Below are 12562 nucleotides of genomic sequence, written 5' to 3' on the forward strand. Positions count from 1 at the left end.
AGGCAATTTAAGTATAGCCATAGAAATATGAGATCTGGGCTCAACCCAGGGAGGCTCAACCTTGACTGCCATGTACTGGCTGAGGAATGTGGGCAAACGTGTATGTGCCTCACTTTCCTCATTTGTAAACGCTGATAGTAATTGTCCTCCCTTCAAAAGGACTGAAAGAGATAACCAAGTAAGCAGCTAAGTATAGTGTCTGGCAGATGGAAGCAATATTAGATATTAATATTATTAAAGGCATTATCAAACAAGATTGCACAGTCAACATGAAATTAGAGGTGACACTAATCCTAGAGAGAATTCGGAAGAACTTAAGATAGGAAATAAGCTTGGGGAGGAGGGAATTATGTATCTGAGGTCTCCTACTGACAGCTCTGAATACTGGGCCAACAGTATCAATGTTTTGGAGAAGAATCAGTAGGACTCACAAATCCTCCCCGAGTGGGGTGGCAGGTGGGCATTGACTTGTTCGGGTGTTCTGTGGGCTCAGACAGACTCCTCTCTGTTAACCCCTAAGTCTCTAGAAAACTGCTTATCTTTTGAGAAACCACAGAAAGAAGAAGGTGCCTTCTCTATGAGCACGAGCCGCCGTTCCCTACCTGAATGGGTAGGCAAATGCTATGTCAATGCTGAGGTTACTTTCCGTCTTGTTGGCACAGTCCACACTCAGCCGCAGGCCTCCGGAATAGCCACCGCATGTTGCAAACGCAAAGATCGCAAAAAGCTGTGGAGAACAAAGAAGCAAGAAAGAAGAGAGTCATTGGAATGATGCTAATCCAGTGAAATACATCAATCAGAGTTCAGTGTCTGAATTGGGAGAGGTTACGTTCTTCCGAAATGTGGCATTGTGTTTGGTTCAGGCTGGGAGATGGAAGCCAGGAGGAGGATGGGGACCGAGGAGGTGGTGTTTGAAAAACTAGTCCGGCAAACTGGTGTAACTTTGCTTGGAGAAAAACTGAACACGAGGAGAAAATATCAGTGTTTGACTGTGTAACGAGCCATCGTGCCTCAGAAAGTAGAGATGTAATCTCACATCAAAGGATCTGGAAAATTACACACTAAGGGATTAATGACAGATATCTCCAGGTGGGAAGAATTCAAGATGTCTCCTTGCTTTAATTTGCTTGCCTGTAACTTCTGCAATAAACATGTTTTATCTTTTGGAGTAATATAGGTTTTTTTTTTTTTTTTAAGCCATAGTAAGAATTTAATTTTTTTTAAATGTTTATTTATTTTTGAGAGGGAGAGACAGACAGAGCATGACAGTGGAGGGGCAGAGAGAGACAGAGAGAGAGAGGGAGACACAGAATAAGAAGCAGGCTCCAGGCTCTGAGCTGTCAGCACAGAGTCCAACGCGGGACTGAATTCACCAACTGCAAGATCATGACCTGAGCTGAAGTCAGTAGCTCAACTGACTGATCCACCCAGGAGCCCCAGAATTTAAGACCTAAAGGGCTGAGGGAGAGTAGGTGAGTATCTAATATGCACTATTTCAGAGCACAAGATCTCAGTATATGTCAACCTCAAAGCCTCCCTGTTGTTAAAACTCTGTGTTAGTTGCTCTATGTCAACTGTTAAAAGGTTCAACTGGTTACCAATTAATGTCATAGTCCATCTTGGGGTAGAACATGGATCTGTGGAAATTAGGCACTAAAAATTAGGAGCAGGAAATCAGGGAAGTCTTCAAGAAAGAAGATATATATCTGGGAGGTTAAGGATGGCCTAAGATGAGAAGCAAATGCTCAACTTTGCTTAGTTTGGCTAAATTCAAAAGTATTTCCTGCTCATTTCCAAAGAAAGTCAATCAAGGGCACTTAACAATGCCTCATGTTGTAATACTCCCATTTATTTTATTTTCATTTTGGAATTCAGCTTCTTTAGGTGGTCTGGGGTCCCATTAGGAATGCTAGCCCACTTTACACAGAAAACAGAATTATTGTTAAGGGTTAAGTGCATGGGCTCTGGAATGAGACCTTGGAAAGGTTGCTTCATTTCTCCATACTTTGGTTTCCTCAACAGTAAAACAGCATTGATAACAACTCCAATGGGTCATTCTGTGATTCATCATATAAAACAGAAAGTTGCTGTGGACAAGAAGGCTGCTGGAACTGGCAATGTCACCAAGTCTATTCAGAAAGTGAAGAAGGCGAAGTGAGTATTATCCATCATAACACCTGCCATGTCAGTCTCACTCGGTGGTGAAAGAGTATCAGGGCTGTTGGTCTGAGTTGGCTGTCTAACTTTAATAGGAAAAGACTGGTTAATGATAAAATCTTCAAAGGTAAAGTAATATTTTGTGGGTCATTTTTGTTTCTGTGTGTGGCAGTTTTAAGTGATTAGTTTTTAAAACCAGTATTTTAAAAATGGAAACAACTTGACCAAAAGAAACAGTAGATGTAGTAGGAGAAAACTATGTTTATATGTGTTAATCTGTGTAAAGCATTTAAAACAGATCCTGGCACAGGATAAGTACTCAATAGATGTTAATGAAAGCTATTACTGTAAATAGATGTGGATGAGCTCCTTAGTAAGATGTTCCAGGCCATAAAATAGGAAATTTAGACTTACTCCCTAGCTAAATCTACATGACCATCGGCCCCAGGGATCCAGCATCCAAGCGCTCCAGAAATTCTGATCTGTTTTGTTTTGTTTCTCTTCCTAATTTGCCTATAGGATCTGAGGAGGTGTTGAGAAGCTACCGCAATCCCCATTGCAAGCTGGGGCTCGTACACACGAACACCACAGCTGAAGGGAACATGAGTTTTATTCCTGTGGCATGCATCTGCTCAATTCTCAGGACCGAATGCTCTCTGTCAGCTCTTACTGTCGGTAGGAATAAGGAGGAAGTGATATTAATTGCTCCGTGCTTAAATCTAAGTTGCTTTATATAATCCTGGATGTCTCAGCCCTTTGTGCCATGTCAGAATATTGCCTTTGGTAAGACTTCTTCCAGAAGAAAGAGTGGAGTAACGGAGCCTGGAGGTCTGTGGTATGGCTATGGAGATAGGCCTCTCCCTGTCCAAGCTTCCTCACCTGTAAGACATCCTGTGTATCTTCTTGAGTCACTGAGAGATTCAATGAGATGGAATATGTATTTATGTGCAGCCCCTTTCAATTCATGCAGAGATTTATGTGGAAGCTATATATATGCACTTCGATGGGGTAAGGGTCCCAAGTGTGTAATCAACACTAGCACACATAAAGGTCAGGAGGAATTGGCCATTCTTGCCATTATTAAGTTCCTACTATGGGCTAGGTATTGGGCCCAGCAATTAACATATGTGATATGATCTTCTATTAACAACAATGGGGTGTGTGTGTGTGTGTGTGTGTGTGTGTGTGTGTGTGTGTGTAGCTTACAATTTCTATATTAAAGATGTCGCAGAATAGCATAATGGCTTCAAATAGCAAGTTAGACTTGAAGGGACTTAAAGTCCTGTTAATTTCAGTGCTTGATAGTTATAAGGGAATACCCTTGGATTTTCATCTTCCATTAAAGTCCTTTATATACAGTAAGATATGATTAGTACTACCATGTAATGAACTTAACATGGAATGGTAATTATGTATTTAACTATTCAAAATGTTAGATGCATAGAAGGAAAGCGTCAGACTGTTAAAACCACACACACCAATATCTTTTCTTTTAATGTCTATTGAGCTCTGAAAACATAACACATTGTATTTGAGTTGAATATGACACCTATGGGCTTTCTGGTTAACTTTCTCCCTTCCCCCCACTCGTCACTGATTAAAGGGAAATCATACTGTGTGACCGATATCAAATTCACATGGGTTTGGTGAGGATTAAACAGATAATGTCTATACAACTCTGGGAGAGTCAGATCCTGCTGAGTGAATAACGTATTACAGGCATGGTTGATTCCATATTTGGGAGAGTGAATCAACTCCTTTAGAGTATATCAGCCAGGGGCCTAGTTCCGTAATTGGAATACATCAAGACAGAGTGGGGAGAAGGGGCTGAAAGCTCTTTGGCGGGTCAAAATTCCCTTGGTGTTGAAGAAAAATGTAGAGTGGGAGGGAATTCGGAAAACGCTCTCACGGGTTCCCCTCCCAGAGGTCTGCCCAGCCCCTTCTCCCTAGGTGGTTGGGCAGAGCGGTTTTGGAAGTCAGGCAGAACCCGAGTTTGAGTCCAATTCCTAGCCGTCTGACATGGAGCAAGTTATTTAACTTCCAAACCTCTCAGTTCCTACCTCTCCTAAATCAGGACTAATCCATTGGTTCATTTGGCAGACGTTTAATGGTGCATTTGCTAGGTGCCAGCTGGTAGGGAACAAAAAGTTAAAAAGGAGAAAAGACAAAGAAAGCCCACTAGGGAGCCCACTGCTGGATCAGGGAGACAGTCAGAGAGAATATACAAATGAAACAACTACAAATTGTGTTATGTGTTTTGTGGGGAAGAAGCTCTTCTAGACACGGAGTTACACCTGAGGAAAGTCACATGTAAGCTAAGACCCTGAGGATGGAGAGGAAGCCATGCAAAAAGGAGGTGGGGAGTGGAAGAGAGTGCCCCGGGCAGAGAAAACCTCTCAAGTGAAACCCCCAGAGAGGAAAAGCTGGACAGTGTGAGGTCAGCGTGGCAACTGCCCAGTGAAAGAGGCTGAGAATAATACTATTCACCTCACATGACTTTATGTGCTTCAGCTGAGAGAACATATGTAAAGCACCGGGCTCACAGCCCTCAACAAACATTGAAGTGTCTTCTCCTTCTCCTTCTTCCTCTGCTACTATTACTATTTATTACTATTGTTATTAGAACTACACTCGTGAAGACAGAGAACTCGAGAGGAACGTTCACTTGCCCCAACTCAGCTAGAGTTGGAACCAGAATCCTGGTGTGTGGACTCCCTGAGTCAACATTCTTCTGCTTAGCTCTACAACAGCAGGGAGAACAATTTCTGGCCATCTGGGTGGGAGATAACTGTCAAATGTTCTAGTCTTTGCCCAGAAATGCACCATGGTGCTTTAGTGGCCTGAGGCTCTCCATGTCTTCTGAGGGTCTCATGGGCACAGAATGGCAAGCTCACTAGCCAAGCAGAATGGATGGTTTGTGCTCTCTTTGTTCTCCTTCCTTCCTTCCTTCCTTCCTTCCTTCCTTCCTTCCTTCCCTCCCTCCCTCCCTCTCTCCCTTCCTCCTTTCTTCCCTTCCTTTTCCCTCCCTCCTTCCTTTCTCATACCTTCCTTCCTCCCTTCCTTCCTTCCTTCCTTCCTTCCTTCCTTCCTTCCTTCCTTCCCTCCCTCCCTCCCTCCCTCCCTCCCTCTCTCTTTCCTTCCTCCTTTTTACCCTTGATAGGGTGGAGAATTTTAGAACGAGGTTCTTGGAATATGTAAAGAGACAGAAACTTCCTTAGCTTGACAATGGTTTCTCTGAGAGACCATTACAATTAGCAAGAGGAAAGTTTGTGTCTTGGAGATGCTTGACTCTGCAAGACTAATGCTGCGAGATGGAAGAGGGAAAACTGTGTTATGTGGCCATGATGGAATGAGAAGTGGGCATGGGCCTTGCAAGTCTGAGGAGAGGAAAGAGCCTGAATTAGAGGACTGGGGATGTGGGGTGCCAGGAAGAGATGAGAGCGAGGGACTTGAGAGAAAGACTTCCATCTGAGCCTGACTTTACAGTGACTACATGCACCTTGATGAGAGAGATGAAAACATGGAGTTTGTGTGTGTACACGCACACGTGTCATTTCTCTGAACCCTGGGCTCCGTGTGTTCATCCTCAGCTAACACTGCATTTTTTCTGGCAATGCAACCTACTTATTCACCTTCCTAGACACTGGGGTCATAACCCTGGGGCAAAAGTCCATTTACCCAACCAAGGGAAATTACAAGACCTCTGTGTTGCTATCTTCCCTCAAGCTTCCAATTCTCAAACAAAGCAGACACCTCACCCTCTGGTACAGTCTAAGATAATCAATATCATAACCACCGGCCCAATCATTCACTCCCCTTGAATTCAGGAGACAGAAATAAATCTCCTGAAATGAACTCTCATTTCACTACCGTCTTGGATGATCTACAGCTCTGTTCCTAACAACAAAAAATTATTCTCTAAATGGACAAAATTAACCAGCAGAGATTTCCCTGGCATGCAGACTGATTAGAAATAGATTCAGGTGAAAGAGACAGAAGCATTGCCTTGCACTTTCTGGCTTAATAAGCATCCATAAACCAAAATCACCCATAGCAGGAATATCTTTGCACAGTTAATGATACCAAAAGTTTTGTTCCCTGGAAAGAGGGCAAGCAGTTCCCTCCTTGAACTAATTGAATCACACAAGGAATATCAATGAAAGATGCTATTAATCCTTCTGGTTAATTTGTGAGGCACAATTGAAAGCACTAGGTTGGAGGAGGACAGGAAATCAGGCTGATTAATGGCTCTCATAGGGACCTGTGGTCTGCAGAAAAGTTAGGGAGGGGACATCTTCCATGACCTGATACACAACCTCAGGCATGAAGGATACCTTGGAAGAGTAAGTGAGAGTAAGGACACTAGTATGAAAGGGATTGGAAAATTTAAACCAAGTGTTGGTATTCATATTGCCACTGAGCTATGTGTGCTGACAATCAGATCTCCAGGGCATAAAGCAATGGCATCTAGTATTTGATTTGCCAATTTCCATGGTGTAAAACTCCCATTATGGCCAATTCCAAGCCACCCTCCTAACACCTCCAAACTTGATTGGAAAGAGAGCTGCACAGTCAGCTGAGTTCCAGCAAACCACTGCTCCCAAGGGACTTTCCTTGCTCCCTGGGGCAAGAGCCTTGGGCTTCTTTCATTGATTCACCCTTCTTCGTTCATATTTCCTGTTACTTCATATCACTCACCTTGGGCTTACTGCATAGTAAGTACTTCACTCTTTTTTTCTCGACTTCAATTATTCACCCTTTCATTCATTTATTCACTTAGTTATTGTAGCAGAGGTGGTTGATGCTTTGCCTATATCCCCTCAGCTCACCCTAGAGGCCACCTGCAGTGCAGCTTCACGGGAACAGTCTGATCTGTGCCACCCCAAAGGCTTCCCCCTCCAACACCCAAGCCTCACTGCTGAGGACTTTCTCAGGAGGCATGAATATGCTCAGCCTTGGGACTGGGGCATGGTGGAAGTCCCTTCGAGTGAATTCTCTGCCATCTTGCAATTTTCAATTTGGGATGGAAACTGGTGGGCACAACCACCTCTGTGGGGAATCTCTGAGGTGTGTTCAGCATAGTTTTTCAGAGGCTGCCCTTTGGGATTGAGTCCCCATTGCCCATTAATATCCATAGTGGGCGTCCCTCCACAATGTCTCATCATTGTGCTTCCTGGCATCGCCTCTCAAGTAAACTTTGTGAGCCAAATTTCTTGTCTCAGGACCTGCTTTGGGGGAACGCAACTGAGACAGTTATATCAAACCCTGACCAAGGGCCTATTACTTTTCAGGCACTGCAGTGTGCTCTAGGATTGCCTTACTAAAAGGAATTGTACCTCCTGACCCACCTTATCTCATTCCTCTCAGCTTCAAGCTTTTCACACCCTCATCTCCCCAGCCCTCTCTAAATAAGTTGAGCTACTGTGTAAAGAGGAAGTCTTCTTTGGCCACATTATCCAGAGTGGGCTTCCTGACCTCAGCCCCCACCCCAGCTGGCCCCATTACTCCCTGTCTTTGTTTGCTTGTTTGTTTTTATGTGAGCAGATATTCTAAAATCTGTCATTGTTGGCATTATGTAGTCACCTGTTTGTGTTTTGTTTGACCACTTCCTTGGGGAAAGGTAATACACTTGTCTTTGTCTATTGCTGGATTTCTACCACCTTGTGCAAGGCCTGGCATGAAACAGGTGCTCCCTAAATACTTGTTGACTAAGTAAAGCTATTTCTCTCATCCACCTCTAGGGAACTTGCTGTCTATCTGGAGATACAGACAACTGAATGAAAAGGCACTCTGACAGTGTTTTACTGTGTAACTGGAACACACTAGAGGAAAATATAGCACATATTCTATGGTACATATGGTATGTCTTTGCAGAGGATTGGAGGAGACATGAGGACCAGCTGTCTGCAGAAATGGATAGCTAAGGAGAAATCAGGAGAGCATGCCAGATTTATCCAAGTAAGAGGGAGAAGAAGAGTGTTCTAAGTAGAGACAGCAGCAAGTCAAAGAAAGAGCCTCAAGTGAGCAAGTGACGCACATTTGGGCTGTGCAGTTGGCACAGCTGGAGCAGACACTGCAAGCTGGGAAGAAAGGAGCTGACTGTTCAAGAGGTAGGCAGGGACCATCTAGCAGGGATCAGAAAACTACGTCCCCCGGGCCGAATCCAGCCATATCCAGTCACCTCTTTTCATGGATGTATACCTGTTTTTACACTACAATGGTAGAATTGCATACTGACAACATAGATCCTGGTCCACAAAGCCAAACATATTCACTATCTGGCCCTTACAGAAACAGTCTGTCATTGCGAAGAAACTCGGATTTTATGAGGGGATTGGGATTTCAGCAGGGGAGAGGCACGCCAAATTTGCATTTCAGACCTGCCTTTGTGGTGGTTGCCATGGAGAGTGTGGATTGAGACAGGGACGGACTAGGGTTGGAAGACCAGCAGTGTCTTACTTCTCTGAGGTCTACAGACCCCGTGCCAAGAGGACCATGTCCCAGTTTTCTTTATGTCACTTGCTGCACCAAAACATCATACACGGCTCATCAATGTTACCAAGTGAATGAATATATGAATGAATGGGCAAGAGAAGATGAGAGAAACCCGTATTTTGGCACTGAAAACAGTAGTAAACATTATGATGATAATTGTAACAATAAAACAATTATATTTGGTTCTCTGTGCCCATCTCTTCAGTAAGTATATTATTTACATTGGTGTATTTAATCCTCTTAACAATCCCCTGAAGTAGAGACACAATCCCCCAACCCCTCATTTTATAGATGATAAAACTGAGGTTAAACAGCATGCCCAAGGTCACACTGGTTTTTGGTATGTAAAGTAGTCATGGTTTGAACTCAGATCTGCCTTTCTCTAAAGTTTATCTTCCTCCTTCCCAACTTTCCCAGGGCTGTGACAGGGGTCTCCCTTGGCCAGCACATGCTTTGGAAAGACAAATACAGACATGTCAGTGATGGGCATTTTAAGGTGTTCTCCATCACATCGATACTCAGAAAGCCAAATGAGGATTAAAGAAAGCATCCATAGGACAAAGCCCTGATCATCATAATGGATGCCAGTGGTAGCTCATGTATTTTGCTTCAGCAAGCCAAACCTTCCCCCTGCAGCATCACAGGCCACCAGGGGAAGGGAGTCAGAGTCTGGCATGACAGGAACACTTCAAAAGCTTGTTGTGAGTAAGGCTCTGCCAATTTCACTGCCCAAGTCCCTCCTACCTGTTAGCCACGGCAGGGCTGGTGGCTTGCTCACTTTCATACATCATCATCATTCAACAGTTTATAGGTTTGAAGGGACCCAATTCCCCTCCTCCACTTCCTTTGATGAACCCCTCTTTCCCCTTCTCCTTTTAGGATTTATCTTGGCCTGATGAGCCATTTGTCCCAAGAACCCCTGAAGAGCATTTCTGGGAACACAGTTGTTTATAGGAGCTGATTACACCACAACAGTAGCCCCGGAAAAACGAAGAATACATATTGTCAAGTTAGTTTCTGGTACAGAACGAGTTTTTGATGAACTGTGGCTTCCCTCATACCCTACTTGCTACTCAGGAGGCCCCCAGCAAACGGATGAACACCTTTAAAACTTAATGTTCCATTTCTTCTCATCTTTGTCTAATTCTTCTTTCTTTTAGTGTGTCTTCTCTTGCTGATAATTGGATTTTTCCAAGAAAATTGACCAAGCACCTTCTTTACTATCAGTTTATGGTTACAGCAATATTCTGACCCAGTAAGGTTCTGTGAATAACCCTGTACAACCTCAGACAGGACATTCATGTGAAGATAAAAACTGCAAGTTGTCCCTGGAAGGCAATATAATTGGATCTTATTGGGAGGCACCGAAAGCTACTGTCAGAAAGCTTTCTTGCGTAGAGCTATGCTTTCTCCTGTCGTTGTACATAACTATCCGTGTTCTTAACCAGCACCAGCACCTTCCATACTGCATTCCATTTCACACCATCTGTCAAATATTGGATAGTGTGCCCTTCTAAACTTTGTGACTTGTGTGAAATCCTCCCAGGCAAGAGCGGCCTCACAGAATTGGTACTTCACACCATTACCTGAGGAATTCTGACCAGGTGCTGCAGAAAGAGAGCTCCAAATTACTTAGACAGTAAAAGAAGTTTCTGTTTTCATTGTCTTAAATGTGCAGCCTGGAGACTGGATCAGTTAGTAAAGTATTTGGTCACAGAAAATGGAAAGCTTGACCTATAGTAGCTTAAACAATAAAAGTTTGATGACGTCTGGACAGACATCTCTTTGGTTCTTATGGTCTTTGCCTCATAGTCACAAAATGGCTGTTGTGTCCCTGGACAGGTTAGCTGTGTGGGAGACTGGAAAGTGAATATTCAACTTTCCCGGGCTCTGTAGGGAAGGTAAGCAAGGGGACAAAGGCTGAGAATGGTTGCTGAGTGAGTCAGTCTCCACTGTCTGCCATAGGAACTTATGGGACAGAGGGAAAGAAGTAAAACAAGTATTCAAGGCATTTTATAAAGGCGAGACAGGATAGGAAAGCCCATTCACTAAGTGGTCATTTCCGACATCCTAGACAGTGCCTAGAAAATCCTATCCTTATATGCAATAGGCTTAATTTAACACATGTCCGTAAATTGAAATGTAAATTTCTGCTTTGGTTTTATTTTCCATGATAAAGCCTAACAAATCTTTGAAGTAAAATGCACGGTTGAAATAGTAAAAATAAATTGGAAACAATCTTCATGCTTATAAAAATATGGAATAACCAAAATAATTCTGAGATATTCAATCAATGGAATATTATGCAATAGTTATTAAAGAATGAAGAGCAGTATAGAAAGGTGTTCATCTTAAAAAAATTTTTTTTTACATTTCTCTATTTTTGAGAGACATAGAAGAGAGAGACAGAGCATGAGCAGGGGAGGGGCAGAGAGAGAGGGAGACACAGAATCAGAAGCAGGCTCCAGGTTCCGAGCAGTAAGCACAGAGCCTGACGCGGGGCTCAAACCCACAAACTGTGAGATCATGATCTGAGCCAAAGTTGGATGCTTAACAACCTCTGGGTAACCTGAGCAAAGTAATTTGAGCCTGTCATTAGATGGTGGTGCTGTTTTTAACTTCCATTTGGATGAAAAAATATATAAAATAACAAAAAAACCCACTCTCTTCTGGAATTGTCTTCAATAATCCCTTCAAATTATTTATGTTTGCAGAGGATGTAAATGGAACAACACTTTTGACCCACTTAGTTGTTAAAATATTTTGACAAAGTCACTCATTAGAATGAAGGTAAAAAACATTTCAAAATACACTGAGGGAACTTAGGATTCAAGTATACAGTCCATCAGCAAGTAAGTCAAAAAGTACGACTTATGTTTCATCAGATTCAGTGACGGCAATTATTTTTAAAGGAATCAACTCTAATTCTCTCATATCTGTCTTAATGGAGTCACACGAAAAAATAAAAATTCAGCAGAGCTTCTCACCCAGAACTGACACCACTTCTCTGACATCTGATTAGAGTCTTGTGAATTAATTTGTTGCTTATTGTAGTGTTTTTGAACTTGACATTTTTCTGTGATACGGACTTCCTGAATTTTCTTGCCTATCATAACCATCTCTCTACAGCACTGAAGAAAATCTTAATGGCACACTTCTGCTTGACAGGCAAATTAAAGCAAGATAAGCCAGGGAACATAGCCACCACTCTATAGTTCAGTAACATGTATTGAATATGTTGGCATGAACTATTCTTGGCCAGAAGCTGTGCTTTCATGACTAGATTTTTTTTTTAAGTGAAGGTAAGTCAAACCCTTATATCCCATTTTTCAAAAAGAGTCTGCCTTAGATACCACATTCAGATCAATTCAAATTGATCAAACTGATCAAATTCAAATCATAGTAAGAACACAACTGTTGCTAAGTAGACTTAGCAAGATTCTATTTGCGTCTGGCAGTGTGCTGCGTGCTGTAAAAACATTGTTATCTCTGAAGGCTCATCACTCTGTGAAGTAGGCACAATCATCATCCCCATTTTAGGACAAGGTGAACCATAGCTTAGAGGTGTTAAGTGATTTGTCCAAGGCCACTCAGATAGGGAAATCAGATAGTTTGAATCCATGAGTTCATAACTATACAAAAAGAAACAACTAAAATTAAATTTTTAATTGGTCACCGTTAGAAGGTACTAGTGAACAAACCCATTATTTTATTTTATTTTATTTTTTAATTTAATTTTATGTTTATTTATTTATTTTGAGAGAGGGAGTGTGCACATGTGCGAGCAGGGGAGGGGCAGAGACTGAAGAGAGAGAGAATCCCAAGCAGGCTCCGTGCTGTTAGTGCAGAGCCCAATGCAGGGCTTGATCTTGCAAACCCGTGAGCTCATGACCTAAGCCAAAATCAAGGA

At 42.6% G+C, this 12562-nt stretch overlaps 1 protein-coding gene across 2 annotated transcripts in view; it reads right to left on the bottom strand.

Annotated features, from left to right (window-relative positions):
• SYNPR (synaptoporin) overlaps window positions 1-12562 on the bottom strand; it is a 320562-nt gene that overhangs the window by 125669 nt on the left and 182331 nt on the right. For both annotated transcript variants that reach the window (XM_086697696.1, XM_086697697.1), the window contains one exon: window positions 603-727. In XM_086697696.1, coding sequence (XP_086553822.1) covers window positions 603-727 — 125 coding nt within the window. The remainder of the gene's footprint in view (window positions 1-602; window positions 728-12562) is intronic.

Source organism: Puma concolor, chromosome A2 (genome assembly GCF_028749965.1).
Source record: "Puma concolor isolate L17-30 chromosome A2, mPumCon1.1.hap2, whole genome shotgun sequence".
NCBI classification, from domain to species: domain Eukaryota; kingdom Metazoa; phylum Chordata; class Mammalia; order Carnivora; family Felidae; genus Puma; species Puma concolor.